Source organism: Cyanistes caeruleus, chromosome 6 (genome assembly GCF_971803275.1).
Source record: "Cyanistes caeruleus chromosome 6, bCyaCae1.hap1.1, whole genome shotgun sequence".
NCBI classification, from domain to species: domain Eukaryota; kingdom Metazoa; phylum Chordata; class Aves; order Passeriformes; family Paridae; genus Cyanistes; species Cyanistes caeruleus.
This window is the reverse complement of record NC_141706.1, coordinates 51204786-51217860: the sequence shown is the minus strand read 5'-3', so window position 1 is coordinate 51217860 and position 13075 is coordinate 51204786. Positions and strand designations below refer to the sequence as shown.

Genomic DNA, 13075 nt, shown 5'->3' with positions numbered 1-13075 from the left:
ATAGGGTTACAATAATATACTGACATGTAACTTTATGACATGAATTTCTCATTGCTACCAGACGTTTTTTGTTGATTCAGTTTTCTAAAAATAAGCATCTGCTGACATTTAAGGGGATTTAAGATAGCTGAGATATTTGTATAGGCATGGTATATGTGATAATAGACCTAAGGGAGACTTCTGCCCTTCTGAGGCACAGCTTAAGGCCAGTTAGGTTATCCCATAACCTCTCACTTAGTAGTAGGATGTGCAACTGAATGACACTGTTTGAGTGTGACTTAATTGGAAAATAAAACAGCCAAATATAAGTACGTAGCTGAAATTCTAAGTTTCTAAGGAGCTGTTATGGTTAAGGGAGCTATAGTCAAATATGGTTATTTGAGCCAGGAGAATTTTCAGCAAATGTCTGGTTTAGGGTCAGCAGAATCTCTCTAGGCTTCACTGATTGGTTTGACCACATCAGTATCGACAGATTAATGGGATGTATTCCAAGTTACAGCCAAGCAGAGAAATGAGACACGGGTGTTTCTGATGACTTACTCACTGGAAGTGTAAAATAAAAATGTGTATATTATAAAGAATTTAGAATAAAAGTATAAAAATGCCTATGTTGAATAAATGCGTTTCAAACAGCAACTTTCTCTTCCTAGTGAAAAACATTAGCATGATTTGAAAACAGAAAATACATACTGACAACTTGTCCACGGCTTTTAACCTCTCCAATTTCCTGCACATATTAATTTTGTCTTACCTCACTTATATGTATTCTTCATCCTGTTCCAGAATAGGTTTTTAAAATATTGGGAAACTTTCATTCACTTTAACTAAGGGTATTAATGTGTATAAGAACTCAAGACAACCGTATAGATTGGATCCTCAGGTTATGCAAATAGTATAGCTTCAGTGAACTAAAAATCAGCCCAAGCAATATACTTCTTATAAGATTTCTGACCATTGCCACATGGAAAAATCCACTTTTATTGCTGTTGCACAGGAAATTTGAGAAAGTGTCACTTAATTGAAATGTTAAATAACTAATGAGATTTGATTGAAGTATTTTCTATAGACCCTAATCAGTACCTAATCAGTAGTCAAACTGGGGGAGACACCACTGGCCTGATGTCCAGTCAGCAGTGCTGCTAAAGTCCCCTTCTCATGACTGAAATGATCAAAAAATTCCTTCACTCCACTGTAAGGCTGTACCTCTGGCAGACAGCCAACATCAATCATATTTCAAATGTAGACTAGATAGCTTCCTTGTAGGAAGGCCAGCATGTGTTTTTGCTTTGTTATCTCTTCCACTTGATTGTTTTGCCACTAGGTTTCTTTAAATAAGAATGTCCTTCCCCTTGCGCACAGGCCTTCTTATGCTAAATTCCAAGACTTAGGTTTCCTTGACTATCTGATCTGGCCATGAGACCAATCGCTGAATTTCTTTTCTGAATCTGTGAGATAGGGTATTTGGAAGATCCCAGCATAAGGCCTGACCCTACATCATCCGGTAAGTGGGATGCACACTGAGGGGAACACACTGAAAACCTGTGGTGGGAGATTCAGACTCTTCCTAAATATTGGTGGAATCCTGGGACACTTCCTATTGAAGAAAACTAAACAACTTGTTTCATACAAAGCACATAATGATGTAATGAGTATTTTTGTTTTAGTCTGTAAAAAGAAGATTATGGCTAAATAGCAGCATCACTGTTCAACCTGTCTGTTGTTCACTGAAGGGTGAAATCTGCAGAGAACCAGAGAGCAGATGTTTATTCCTTGGTGCTTGTACCATACTGACAAAAAAATCAGTTTTTCTATGTGTTACCTAATGAGGAAATACAATGGTATGGTCAATTCTTCTGACAGGAACCCTTTTTCATCTCTACACCTCAAGATCTTGAGCCAAAAGCATTTGCTTCTGATTTGGCAGAGCAGAGACTTGCATGAACTCTCAATTTTAGCAGGAGCAAGAATTACCAATCTATTGCTAGGGAAACAGGTTTTAGCATGATCTATTGGTTTTAGCCTTATTTCAGGAAGAGAAAGGTGAGAATTTTTCATGGGTTTCTCTGTATTCAGTTTCTCTATAAATAGCCTCATAAAGCTGATGATAGCTCTGCTGCCAATGAGTGTGTTGGAACAAACACAGTCACCAATCTTGAAGCAGGAGGATTCCATATTTGGGACTCGCCCCTGTCATTCACTTTTAATCTCCCCTCAGTTCTTCCTGCTCCTCACTGTAGTGCTCTTCTGCTCAATTTTTCATTCTTCTGAAGCTCATTGATGAGCCCTGTCACACATAAACATGGGCTCAGGTATCGGGGTCTTTGGGAAGGGTAGTGCTGAGAAAAGGAACTGAACAGGGAGTTAGGGGTGTGCTATCTCTCATGCTGCCAGCACGATTGGAAAGAAATGAGGGACAAGAGCAGATGGATGGATTTGGAGGAGGGCAGGGAGAGAGAGAAGGCAAAGCAAGGGAAACAAAATCCAAACTGCCCTCCAGCAGTGAGTGTACAATCTCACTCCAGCAGAAGACAAACCTCTATCAAGTATTCGTCTGGACTTGGCAGCTCTGTAAGTAGTGCTACAAATGGTGTCAGCAGCAGTGCATCTTCATGTGAATGCCAGTGTTAGCTAGGACCCTCCCTGAGGACTGCTGTCCTTAAGCCAAACTAGAAAAAACCCTGATGCTTTCAGCTATTCCTGGAGTTCATGTCCTGCCTTAGCACATCCATTCTTTTGACCAGTGAGCTGTCACGTATGCATTAGAATAGCGCAGTGCCTGGGAGAGGGAGGAGGGAGGGGAAAGTATGCCAGCATCCCATGACCATGACTTTTGCAGAGATTTTTAAATGTCAGTGGATAAGTCCTGGCAGATACCTGCTCAAGCCAGCCTTGGGCTTCCTGTTGTTTCCCTGACATTTGCATAGCCTCAGTAGCAGGACCTCTATGGCTGTATTTGCAAGAGAGTAACTCTTGGACAGTCCATTTTAAGTTCATGAGTATGCTCAGACTGCAGTTCTGACAGAGCAGAGGCTGGCCCAGAATCTGGAAGTTCTTGTAAATAAACATCTAGAGTGGCTTATTCGTGGTTATCATATTTTTTCTTTATAACCAACAAAAGAAAGGAATCTGATTTATGGCTGTCTATTAATTTTTTAACAGATAGAATGGCATTCTGTAAGACATAGTGGAAAAGAGCAAAAGAAGCTGAAAATTTGCTAATACATTGATGAGAAATTGTACTTCCTTCATACACATGACAAAAACCTTGTTTAATCACCTATTGAAATTACACTTGAATTAAATTAATTTGCTAAGTTCTCTATGGCAGTGTTTACATGAGACAAAGTATGAACACATACAGTGTTGTTTCTTTTCAGTGTCACAGGGGTTTATCTATTATTTGTGAAATGCTATGAGATTTGGCACAACTGATAGAAAAGAAATGTTGAGGTGTGACTGACTATCTTACATTGAAGGGGAGGAAAAGGATTTCAAGAGCATTTTCCTGGTAGGAGTTGAGACTAGATTGTCAAGATGAATGTTTTTTAGATTTTTTTTTAATATCCCTTTAACATTTCATAAGTTCCTATTTTACAGATTTTGGATGTTGAATACACCATTAGGCTGTTTTTTTTTCTGCTACCCTTCATTGGTAGCTTTTCTTCTTGGATTCACAGGGATATGCAGGACATGGATAACTCTGACAATTTCTGGCAGGTGATTTTATGCTCTGTTCTTAGATACTTCCAATAAAAGACATTTCAATATATTGAAGGCTGTTCCCATGCTTAGCTCTCCTTGTAGATAGACTTTTTCCTAATATATATTCCCCTACTTCTTGGTACAGATTAATCAGTTATTTTCTGTGCTATTCTTAAGAGATCTAGGAAAGAATTCATCACTCTTTTTAGTTACTCAGTGTCTTATTTTCACGTGTGAGATTACACTTAACATTTTACATATAATCTAAACAGCGTTTTCATTTATATTAAGCAAATACTTTGGAAGCTGCAATGGAAATTGATGTGGGATGTTGAAAAGATGACTGTGTTGACTATTAATAAGGACACATACAAAAACTAATTTAGGAACAAACTTATTGGCATAATGAGATTTTCTGGGGTTTATGTGGTTAAGGGCACTTAGATTTTAGCCCTTTAGACTTCTTATTTCCTAGGCCACTATTGTGAGTTTTTCCTTTCTCTGCTTTGAAAGCTCCTGTGAGATGCTTGAACTGCCATTCTTCTGAGCTTTAAAACATTCACAATTAGAAATGGAACTGTCTTTCAGAAATAGAATAGGCATGAAAATGGTATTCAGACCCTCCTCTCTCACTATGCTTTCTTGACTAAAATTAAATTTGCTGATACATACATTATTCTATCTCTGTAGAGAGAGTAGGTTCAGAATTGCTAAATTATAGAATAGCAGAGAGTTTTACAACAGCCTCACAATGCAGAGGGATATGGCATAGCTCAGGGGAATGATAATTACATAGACTTTTTAATCTTTTGCATACTCGTTAAATTGATTACACCTAGATTAATAAGTAATCCAACCTGTCAAGTTTACCCAGCACCCAATTTCAAGCCATTTAGCATCTAAAAGAACATTGAGGTTTTCTTATACTATTTTAGAATTGTCAGGGACATCATGTTGTATTGATATTTCATTGGTTACATATGCATGCACTTCCTGCCAGCATGAAATATTTAATCAATTTGACATTTAGCTTTATGTTAAAATGTATCCTGCTGGCATCCATTTTTCTTAAATGTGTGTAGAAAGTGAGTGAAATAAAATACTTATGTTTGAGAAGGGAAAATTAGAATGAAAGGTGATAAAAAGTGAAAAAAATCAAACCCACACAACAAGAAAAATGTTTTTGTTCCAAATTGACCCAGCTCAAGTAGAGAGTAACAAAAATGCATTATTGTTGGAAGGATGTTTGCTGCTTCTGTAGCTAACTGCTGTTCATCATTGTAGTTTAAATCGTGATCTATACATTGATATTAGCTCTTGGGCTGATGACTTTTTTACCAAATCAATATGCAAGTAACTGGTGAGTCTCAGAGGAAAAGTGTTGCTGAACAATACAGTCTGAGTTGTGTCCTCATCTTTATTGCACTGGTGCAAACTCTCTGTAGTGGGTTGACCTTGGCTGGCTACCAAATTCCCACCCAGCCACACTGACTCCTCCTCCTCAACAGGAGACAGGGAGAAAATAAGACCGGAAAAATTTGTGGGTTGAGATAAATCCAGGGGGACCAGTTAGAGACTGGCATCACAGGCAAATGAGACTTGACTTGGGGAAAATGTATTTGCTTTATAGCTAATTAAAATAGATTTGGGTAGTAAGAAATAGAGATGAAGATTAAAATACCTTCACCTGCTTTACTTTTTCCTAGAAACTTTATTGCTTCATTCCTGACTCTTCTTTCTCCACACCTCACATGGTGCAGGGGGGATAGGGAGTGGGGATTTTTGGTGGGTCTAGCTCCTCTAGGCTGCACCTTTCTCCTTAAATAATTTCCTTGCTCCTGCATGAGTCCATACCATAGGCTGCGATCCTTCAGGATAAACCAGCAGCATGGTCTCTCCACAGGTAGCAGCACTTCAGGAAATATCAACATGCCCTGGATTGGGATCCTTCACGTGCTGCAGTGTGAATATCTGCTCTGGTGTGATATTCTCCATGAATTCCAGTGATATACTAAATCCATTATGATCTCTTCCAAAACTCACAGCCTGCAGGAGACTATCTCCTACAGCTCCTGGAGTGCCTCTTTCTCCTTCACTGACCTTGGTGTTTTTAGGATTCTTTCTCACACTTTTTCCTCATTCTTCAAAGTCTGCACAATATTTTCCTTTTCTAAAGTCTGCTTTCACAGAAGTGCTACCAGCTTCCCTGGTGGGCTCAGCTTCAGTGGAAGGTAAAATTCATTGTAACTACTGCCTAACCAAGTTCTTGTCTAACACTAAAGAAGCTCTTTGGGAAGAGACAAGAGGCTTAGGTTCTCCTTAGTTCTGATGGTTTCAACCACTATGTGACGACTCTCATCTTTGGAAAGCCCTTTCTCAAGAGACACCTTAACTCAAACCATACTGATTTCTTTATTTCTACCATGTTCCAATTTAGGCTGTTTAAGATTTTTTATTTTTGCCTAAACTATAGTTTTCTAATGAAAAAGAATGAAAAACATTATAAAACAGTGTCTTTTTGTTTTCTTATAACAACTGTGTTCCAGATTAATAAAATAGCTGGGGTATTCCAAGAGCTATTAATTACTATGTTTCAATTATAACTGATGCAGCAGAATTATGTAGATTTTTTTGGAAGCTTACTGAGAATCATTATTTTGAGCACTAGATGGGAATATATGACAAATGGTGCAGAAATTGCAAAACCCTTTTGGTATGACATACTTTCCAAAGCTGCTGCCAGGGATGGCAAAACAGTGGTCAGATATAATTCCCTCGGATACATATTGCTGGCATTTCTCTCCCCACCAACAGAAACAACTCAGTATTATGAACTTTTACTCTATTTCACTAACATTACCCTGTAATAGGAAGCAAACAGTGCCTTTATTCCTTATGCTGATTTGTAACCTAACATACTGCTCCTTTCTCACCACTCAGAGAAAGGGGCAGCTGGGAGGGCTTTTCTTCTAACAGCACATCCAATCTATTTTGTTTAATGTGTATTGCCCTTTCTGCCTTTACCTGTCTCTCATACTCCATGGAGTGCCTTGGTGCTGATGACTGCATTTGCAGCAGACGGCTGAGATGTTGCTGAAGTCAGCAGCACTAATGCTGCATTAGAGAATCCTCTTCAGGGAAAACAGTGTTAAATTTAACCCAGGGGGTGCTGCTGCAGAGAAAAGCTCTATGCTCAGAGGCACTCTGTGTTTTCCTAACAAACATAGTGTCAAGCTTTGCTTTCAGGAATAGTAAATGCAATAGTAATGCTTCTCACTTCAGTGGCAGTTCTCAGCAAAATGCTGTAGAAGCAGTAGGGTGAAATTCCCCTTGTGTGGCAAGCTTGTGATGACTTTCACTGCTCAATTTCTGTGCCTTGAGGATAGGCAGAAGGACCAGGGCCAAACTGGTGTAAAACATGTCAGCACTGATAACAGCTTTCTTGATCTATGACTGTATGAATCCTGTGGTCCCCAGACAGCAATTCTTATTATTCTTATTCTTCAGTCCAGAACAACTGCCACAGGGATGCTGGTGTTCTGCCCCATATGTAATCATAGCCTGCAGGCAGGATTTTTCTCCCATTTCTTGATCACAGCTGTAATGTCATCTGTTAATTAGCCCACATCATGCAAAGATGCTGCACATACACAAAGGCAAACATGGCCATTGTCTACTGGGATTTTTGTTCTAAAAGCCAGACTTTCTAAACTGGTGTCAGATTTTTTGAATGCCCAGTTATAAAAATTCAGCATTGATTGTGCTGGTTAAATGGATGCTCTCTACAAAACCTGATAAAAACCACAACAGAAAGAGATGAATGGGGGATGAGGGGGAGTAGAATAACAAGTAAATCAGGTAGTGGAAATGATTTGCTATATCTTCAAAACACAAAATTTTGATGGTGTAATGATTTTTGGTAACACATGGACAGAAACTTCAGTGTTTCACTACTTTCACCTGCTTCCTGTGAGACCATGCATTTTTTGTTAGGCATGCATTTTTTGTTTGTGACATATTCTTGAGACGTTCATATAGGTGATAGCTTAGTACACTGATTGTCTCCACTGTTTCTCTAATATACCTCTTATACTTGCTATGACTTCCAGGCACAGCCCTGCTAGCCTAACTCCAACAGCCCTTACCTGAAAGAACCCGCAGAGTCTGTGGGAAAGATCTGAGACTGGAAGCAAATGCTAGATACCCATATCCCCCAGGAACTTCTGTTTGGAGATGAGCAAGAGCCTTGGAATGAAAGATTAATATTTTATCCATTGGTGGGCTGCTCGTTTCCCTGCCTTTCTATATTTTTCAGTCAGAAAGCCTTTTAATGTTAAATTCAGTATGTGGCTATTTCAAAGAGGGACTGGGGGAGGAAAAAAAACTGTCCAGTTAAATAGAAATAAATGATTTTAAAACAATTATGGCCAGTGAAGTCTCTTCATCCCCCAGTCCTTTATGATCCAGTCTAAAGAAGGTGAATCCACCTACTCTTTGTAGTCTGTTCAGGGAAGCTGTAGTGGACTTTGTTAACACCTCACAGATATTTCTGAGCTTTGATGCATGAGAGCTCTGTCCTGCAACTTCATACACTTGACAAAAAAATTGTATTTCTATATTAGTTCATGAAGGAATGCTGGCTTATTAAATAGTGCTACAGGAAGGATGCAGAAGTGCCAATAACCCAATGTAGGATCTTGTAAAAGCTGTAGGGAAGACTATTTGCTCATGAATTTTCTCAGTGAAACTGGACTACATGATGAGATTACTTTATAGTTCTAACTAAATTTCTAGATTATTTTAAACATAAAAAAGGTTTCATGGGACAATTCAGATGTTTGACTATGAACATGTCTGAAGAATGCATAAATTCCTTACTTTAAAGAAACCTCCTGTTGTATCCTCCTGTATGAGTATTTTGGGAAACAAATATTGGTATGCACCTTTAGACAAGCATCAACAAACCTTTTTACTTCAGCTGAAAGTATTTTGTTTCCTTCTTCCAATGACATCACTAAAATGAGAGATTAAATGTCCAGTTTCATTTTTGATCAACTCATGTTTCAAATTTAAAGCTTGTTGCTGAGTTTGTGAATGTGTAAGTGCATATGGCCTCTATGTAATTCTGTGTTGAATCCTGTGAATGCAGCATTTTTATTAGATGTGTCTATTATTCTCTCACTAAAACGTACACACATTGCTGTGTACCTGTGTAACACAGGAATGTGGAAGAAAATAAAGTACTAAATAAGACGCTATTAAACCTTACATTTTTTCACAATAGAAATTGTGACAGCAGTAACATAGAGAGGGCATGTTTATTTAAAAAAATAAATTATTTGGTTTAAACCATTTAAAAATTCTCCTCCAAAACCAGGTTTCTTTGTATTTCATATGTTCTTAGCATTTTGAGTAAGATAGTTGCCAGGATACAGGTCACTGTAGCGAAGCCACATTTTGATATTTTCATAGCCGAAAGTCAGTTGAACACAGGCTGTCACTGAAGACTGAGTACAATAAAGCTGTTGAGTACCCCAGCCTTCTCCTCATCTGTTGTTACCAGTTCACCAGTGTTTATCAGGGAGCTACTGTTGTTTATCAGGGGGCTTGTTTAACTTTCCTTTTCTGGTTAACACACCAATAGAAGCACTTGTTATTATTGGTGTCCCTTGTGAGGTTCAGTTTCAGCTCTGCCTTAGCCTTCCTTACCCCAGCCCTTAATCTCTATACTCTTCCCAGGTTACACGCCCTTGTCTCTACCTTCTGTGCATTTGTCTCTTTAGCTTGACCAGCAGTTCCCTACTCAGCCTCAGCTATACCAGTCTCTTGCCTTCCTTGTCCAATTTCTTGCTCCTTGGGATTGCCAAGCTGCCTTCCTAGAGGAACACCCCATTATTCTTTTCAGACATTTCCCTGGTGTTTCCCTGTGGTTTCTGTTAGGAGTCCCTGGCTCATCTCCCTAAGACTGCAGCTATGGTCCAGGATGGCTAGCACAGTTCAGAGTCACTGCAGAGCCCTTGTTAGCACTCTTGTCCCTCTATTTTCATGTCTTCTCACATCTGCCAGGGACAAGCCCCATATTGCCCCTCACATCCCCTCATATTGCTCCTCTACCCCCTCACATCTAGTTCAAAGTCCTGCCATGGAGCCTCACTAATTCCTGAGCAAAGGCTTTCTTCCTCCACTGAGAAAGACAAATCCCATCTGACGCCAGCATGCCTGGGGCTGTGTAGAACAGTTTCATTGTCAAAACCCCCAAAATTTTGATGATGACACCAGCCATGGAGACACAGATTCAGTGTGTCCATTTCTTCCCATGTTGCTGCCTTCAACTGTAACAAGAGAGGAGAATATAACCCACACCCCTGATTCCCTTCCCAACCAAACATCTGAAGGCCCAGAAGTTTTTGATTGCCCTTGGACTACGTGTTGCCCTTCCCTTGGCCCCTTATGTGGCACGTCAGGAGCGGGCAGCAGTCTGAGGGCCATGCCAGGCTGGGAGGTGTGCCCGTGACCCAGGCCCCAGGAGGCAGCACACCCTGCTATGGGCTAGGCCTGGTCAGCATGCTGGGCCTGCTGCTCGCCATGGGAGGGAATTGCCTACAGCTTTAACCAGTTTAACTTTACCCTATCATCTTGATGATGAGTGAATGTTTTGCTTTTTAATTCTCATCAATATTAGCAGAAATCTGAGGTATTTTATCTCATCACACATCACCTGGAAACGCGGCAGCAATGTTCACCAGTACAAGCCCAGGTAATGCAGTGATCTCAGATGTGAATAAATGTACAGATCCTAAGATTGCAATTTCATTTGTAGCATTAATATCTTCAGTTGTTTCACTTTGAAGGTTATAAAAAAAATCAGGAGTTTACCTTTCTTTGCTCTCTGGCATCCTTTTACTGGGATAAGGCCTGTTTTGAAACACAGGAGTGCCTCTTTGAGGGTTCCTGTACCTATAAAATTAGTTGTCAGCTAACATAGTGCATGCATGTGAATGGATATCTATCATTGCTTTCAGAGACTGATTAAATATTCTTTGACATGATTTAAGAAAAATATTGATGAGGCTCTGTTTGGGGAAAAGCCTGATAAAAGTTCTGATAGCAGCTCGTTTTGAAAAAACATGAACAAATGAAGTAGGGATTGTCCTGCATTAATTGTAAACATATCCTCTTCTCTTTTGCTCTATGTTTGTCCTAAACTATGGTCTAAACCATCTCTACAAATGCAACAATTTATGCAGTCCTTCATTTTTTTAAGCTGTATACTTTTGCACATTACTGAAGTGCCAATGTAGTTCATCCTTTGATTTTAGTAAAACTGCTTGTTGAACTTCTGGAATTTTATGTAGCTCTTATTTTCAGAAATGGACTTTCCCAGGGCACTTGTAGAAAAAATAAGCACTACTTTCTCTTTCTGCATATTGATGAAACCATGGTTTAAAGGCAAATGGCAGCACTTTTGTGAGAGTACAGTTTCACAGAGACAAGAGAATTGAGTGTTCCAATTAGAATTAAAGATTTCTGACTTGCCATGTGCTTAAGTCACTAACCCCACTGTCTTGTAAAGAGTTGGATAGCTCCTAGATGGAGTATCTACACTGTTCTTCCAACACCTAACTCCTGCTTAAAATCTCTGCAGTGTTGACTGCCGTTGTGCCTTGTTCATCGACTTTGTAAGAAGACCATTCTGTTACACATCAGTTGCTTAACTAGCTGCTTTAGTACATTCTTCCTGTGAATTTATTTATATAATATAAAATACTTTAGGGTAAATCAACAACAAGGTCTACATCCACTTAGGACAGCCATTAGTTATAGGAGAAAATGAAAAACTAAGACAATTCTTCTTTTAAGAGATAAGCAAGCTGAGCACAGTAATCCACTAAGATGTTTAAGTGACAAAATATTTATAAGAATGTTTTATGCTCTCTACTGTGAACTTCCCATCTTCTTAAATCAGCACAAAACATTTTCCATAGAAGACAGAATCAAAAAGGCCATGATTTTACTGTAAGGCTGTTGCTAACACTTTGCCAGAAACACTATTTGAATAAGAAAAAACATTTATACTAGTAGACAGGAAAAGAAAACTCACAAACACTGTTTTAATGATACCAGCTCTTGACTTCCAGCTTCTTGACTAATTTCTGTCATATCAAAGGCAGACATTGCTTTCCACTGAGAAGCTTACCCAGTCTACACTGGACTGTATCAGTTTTGGTAAGGTAGGCCTGTTTCAAAAAATTGTAGCATTCTTTCTCATGAATTCTGCTCTCTTCTTACCATGTGAGCCTTGGATCCTGATGCTGAGTAATCTGAAGCATGAAAAATCAGCCCTCAGGCTCACAGATTTTATGTTGGTTTACAAAATAAACAGTAGTTATATGCTCTAACTAATTAAAATTGTATGAATCCTATGGAATCTATGGAAGCTAAACACTGAGTTGTCAGCTGAGCCACTTCTGTGAGTACTCACATTTCATTCGGTAAGGAGATGTTGTGACTCAGGTTTAAGATACTTGCCTTTAGAGAAAGGGAAATTCTAAGTGCTTCATACAAACCTCAATGTTTTATGTTTCTTCTTCATACTCCTCTGGTGTTTTCTGCTGAAATTCACTGTATTTATTACAATAATACTTTCAGGAGACAGAGAATAAACGTACTGATATCTTACAAAAAGTATGACTTCTTTCTAATACTGTCACTCTTCCTATTGTCACAATAATGTTCTTAATTTAATTCACATTAAAGTTCTCAATAGTCACATGAAATATATCTGGAGGTAAGAAAAAATATCCATTTAAGTTTGATGTCATCCTGTCCTGGTTAAAAAGTGCTGGGAACTATAAAGATCCTTTGATGGTCAAACTGAACAGCTGTGTCACAGGGTGTTGTAAAATAAACAAAAAAGGAATCGACCATAACAGCTTTTGCTCTGATTCAGGATCCTTTCTAAACTATTTGGTATCTGGAACCTCTAAATCATATATGAAATGAAATATTAACTGTAAGTGTAAAGCAACTATAGATTTCTGTAGTTTATTGATTATCAAATAAGCTGGAAGCTCTATCCTCCATGCAATGCTTCAGAGTTGTATTTCTTGTAGGAAAATATGACTGTACTAAACACCTCTGTTCTGAAATTATTCAGTATCATAAAACATTTTCTTTTGGGAAAGAGTTGTGGCCCTCTTCAGACTCAAGGTATAATCATGTTGTATGTTTAGATTTTAGAGAATGGGGTTGCCATGCCACTCTGATGGGATGTTGTAAATCTTTCTGTTTTGATTTCTGAGACAGCAAAGACACATTGTGAATATGTTCAGAGGATGCACCTAAAGTAGCTGTATTTTAACTGTAATCTGAT

At 38.7% G+C, this 13075-nt stretch overlaps 1 protein-coding gene across 2 annotated transcripts in view; it reads left to right on the top strand.

The window, feature by feature from the left end:
• The window catches only part of KCNK10 (potassium two pore domain channel subfamily K member 10), a 55116-nt gene that overhangs the window by 10333 nt on the left and 31708 nt on the right, over window positions 1-13075 (top strand). The window contains exon 1 of one of the 2 annotated variants that reach the window (XM_023927734.2): window positions 9664-10459. The exons of the other annotated variant lie outside the window; for it this stretch is intronic. Within the exon in view, the coding sequence (XP_023783502.2) occupies window positions 10438-10459 (22 nt within the window). The 5' untranslated portion in view covers window positions 9664-10437. Of the gene's footprint in view, window positions 1-9663; window positions 10460-13075 lie in introns of those variants that run through there. 2 annotated transcript variants of the gene reach the window in all.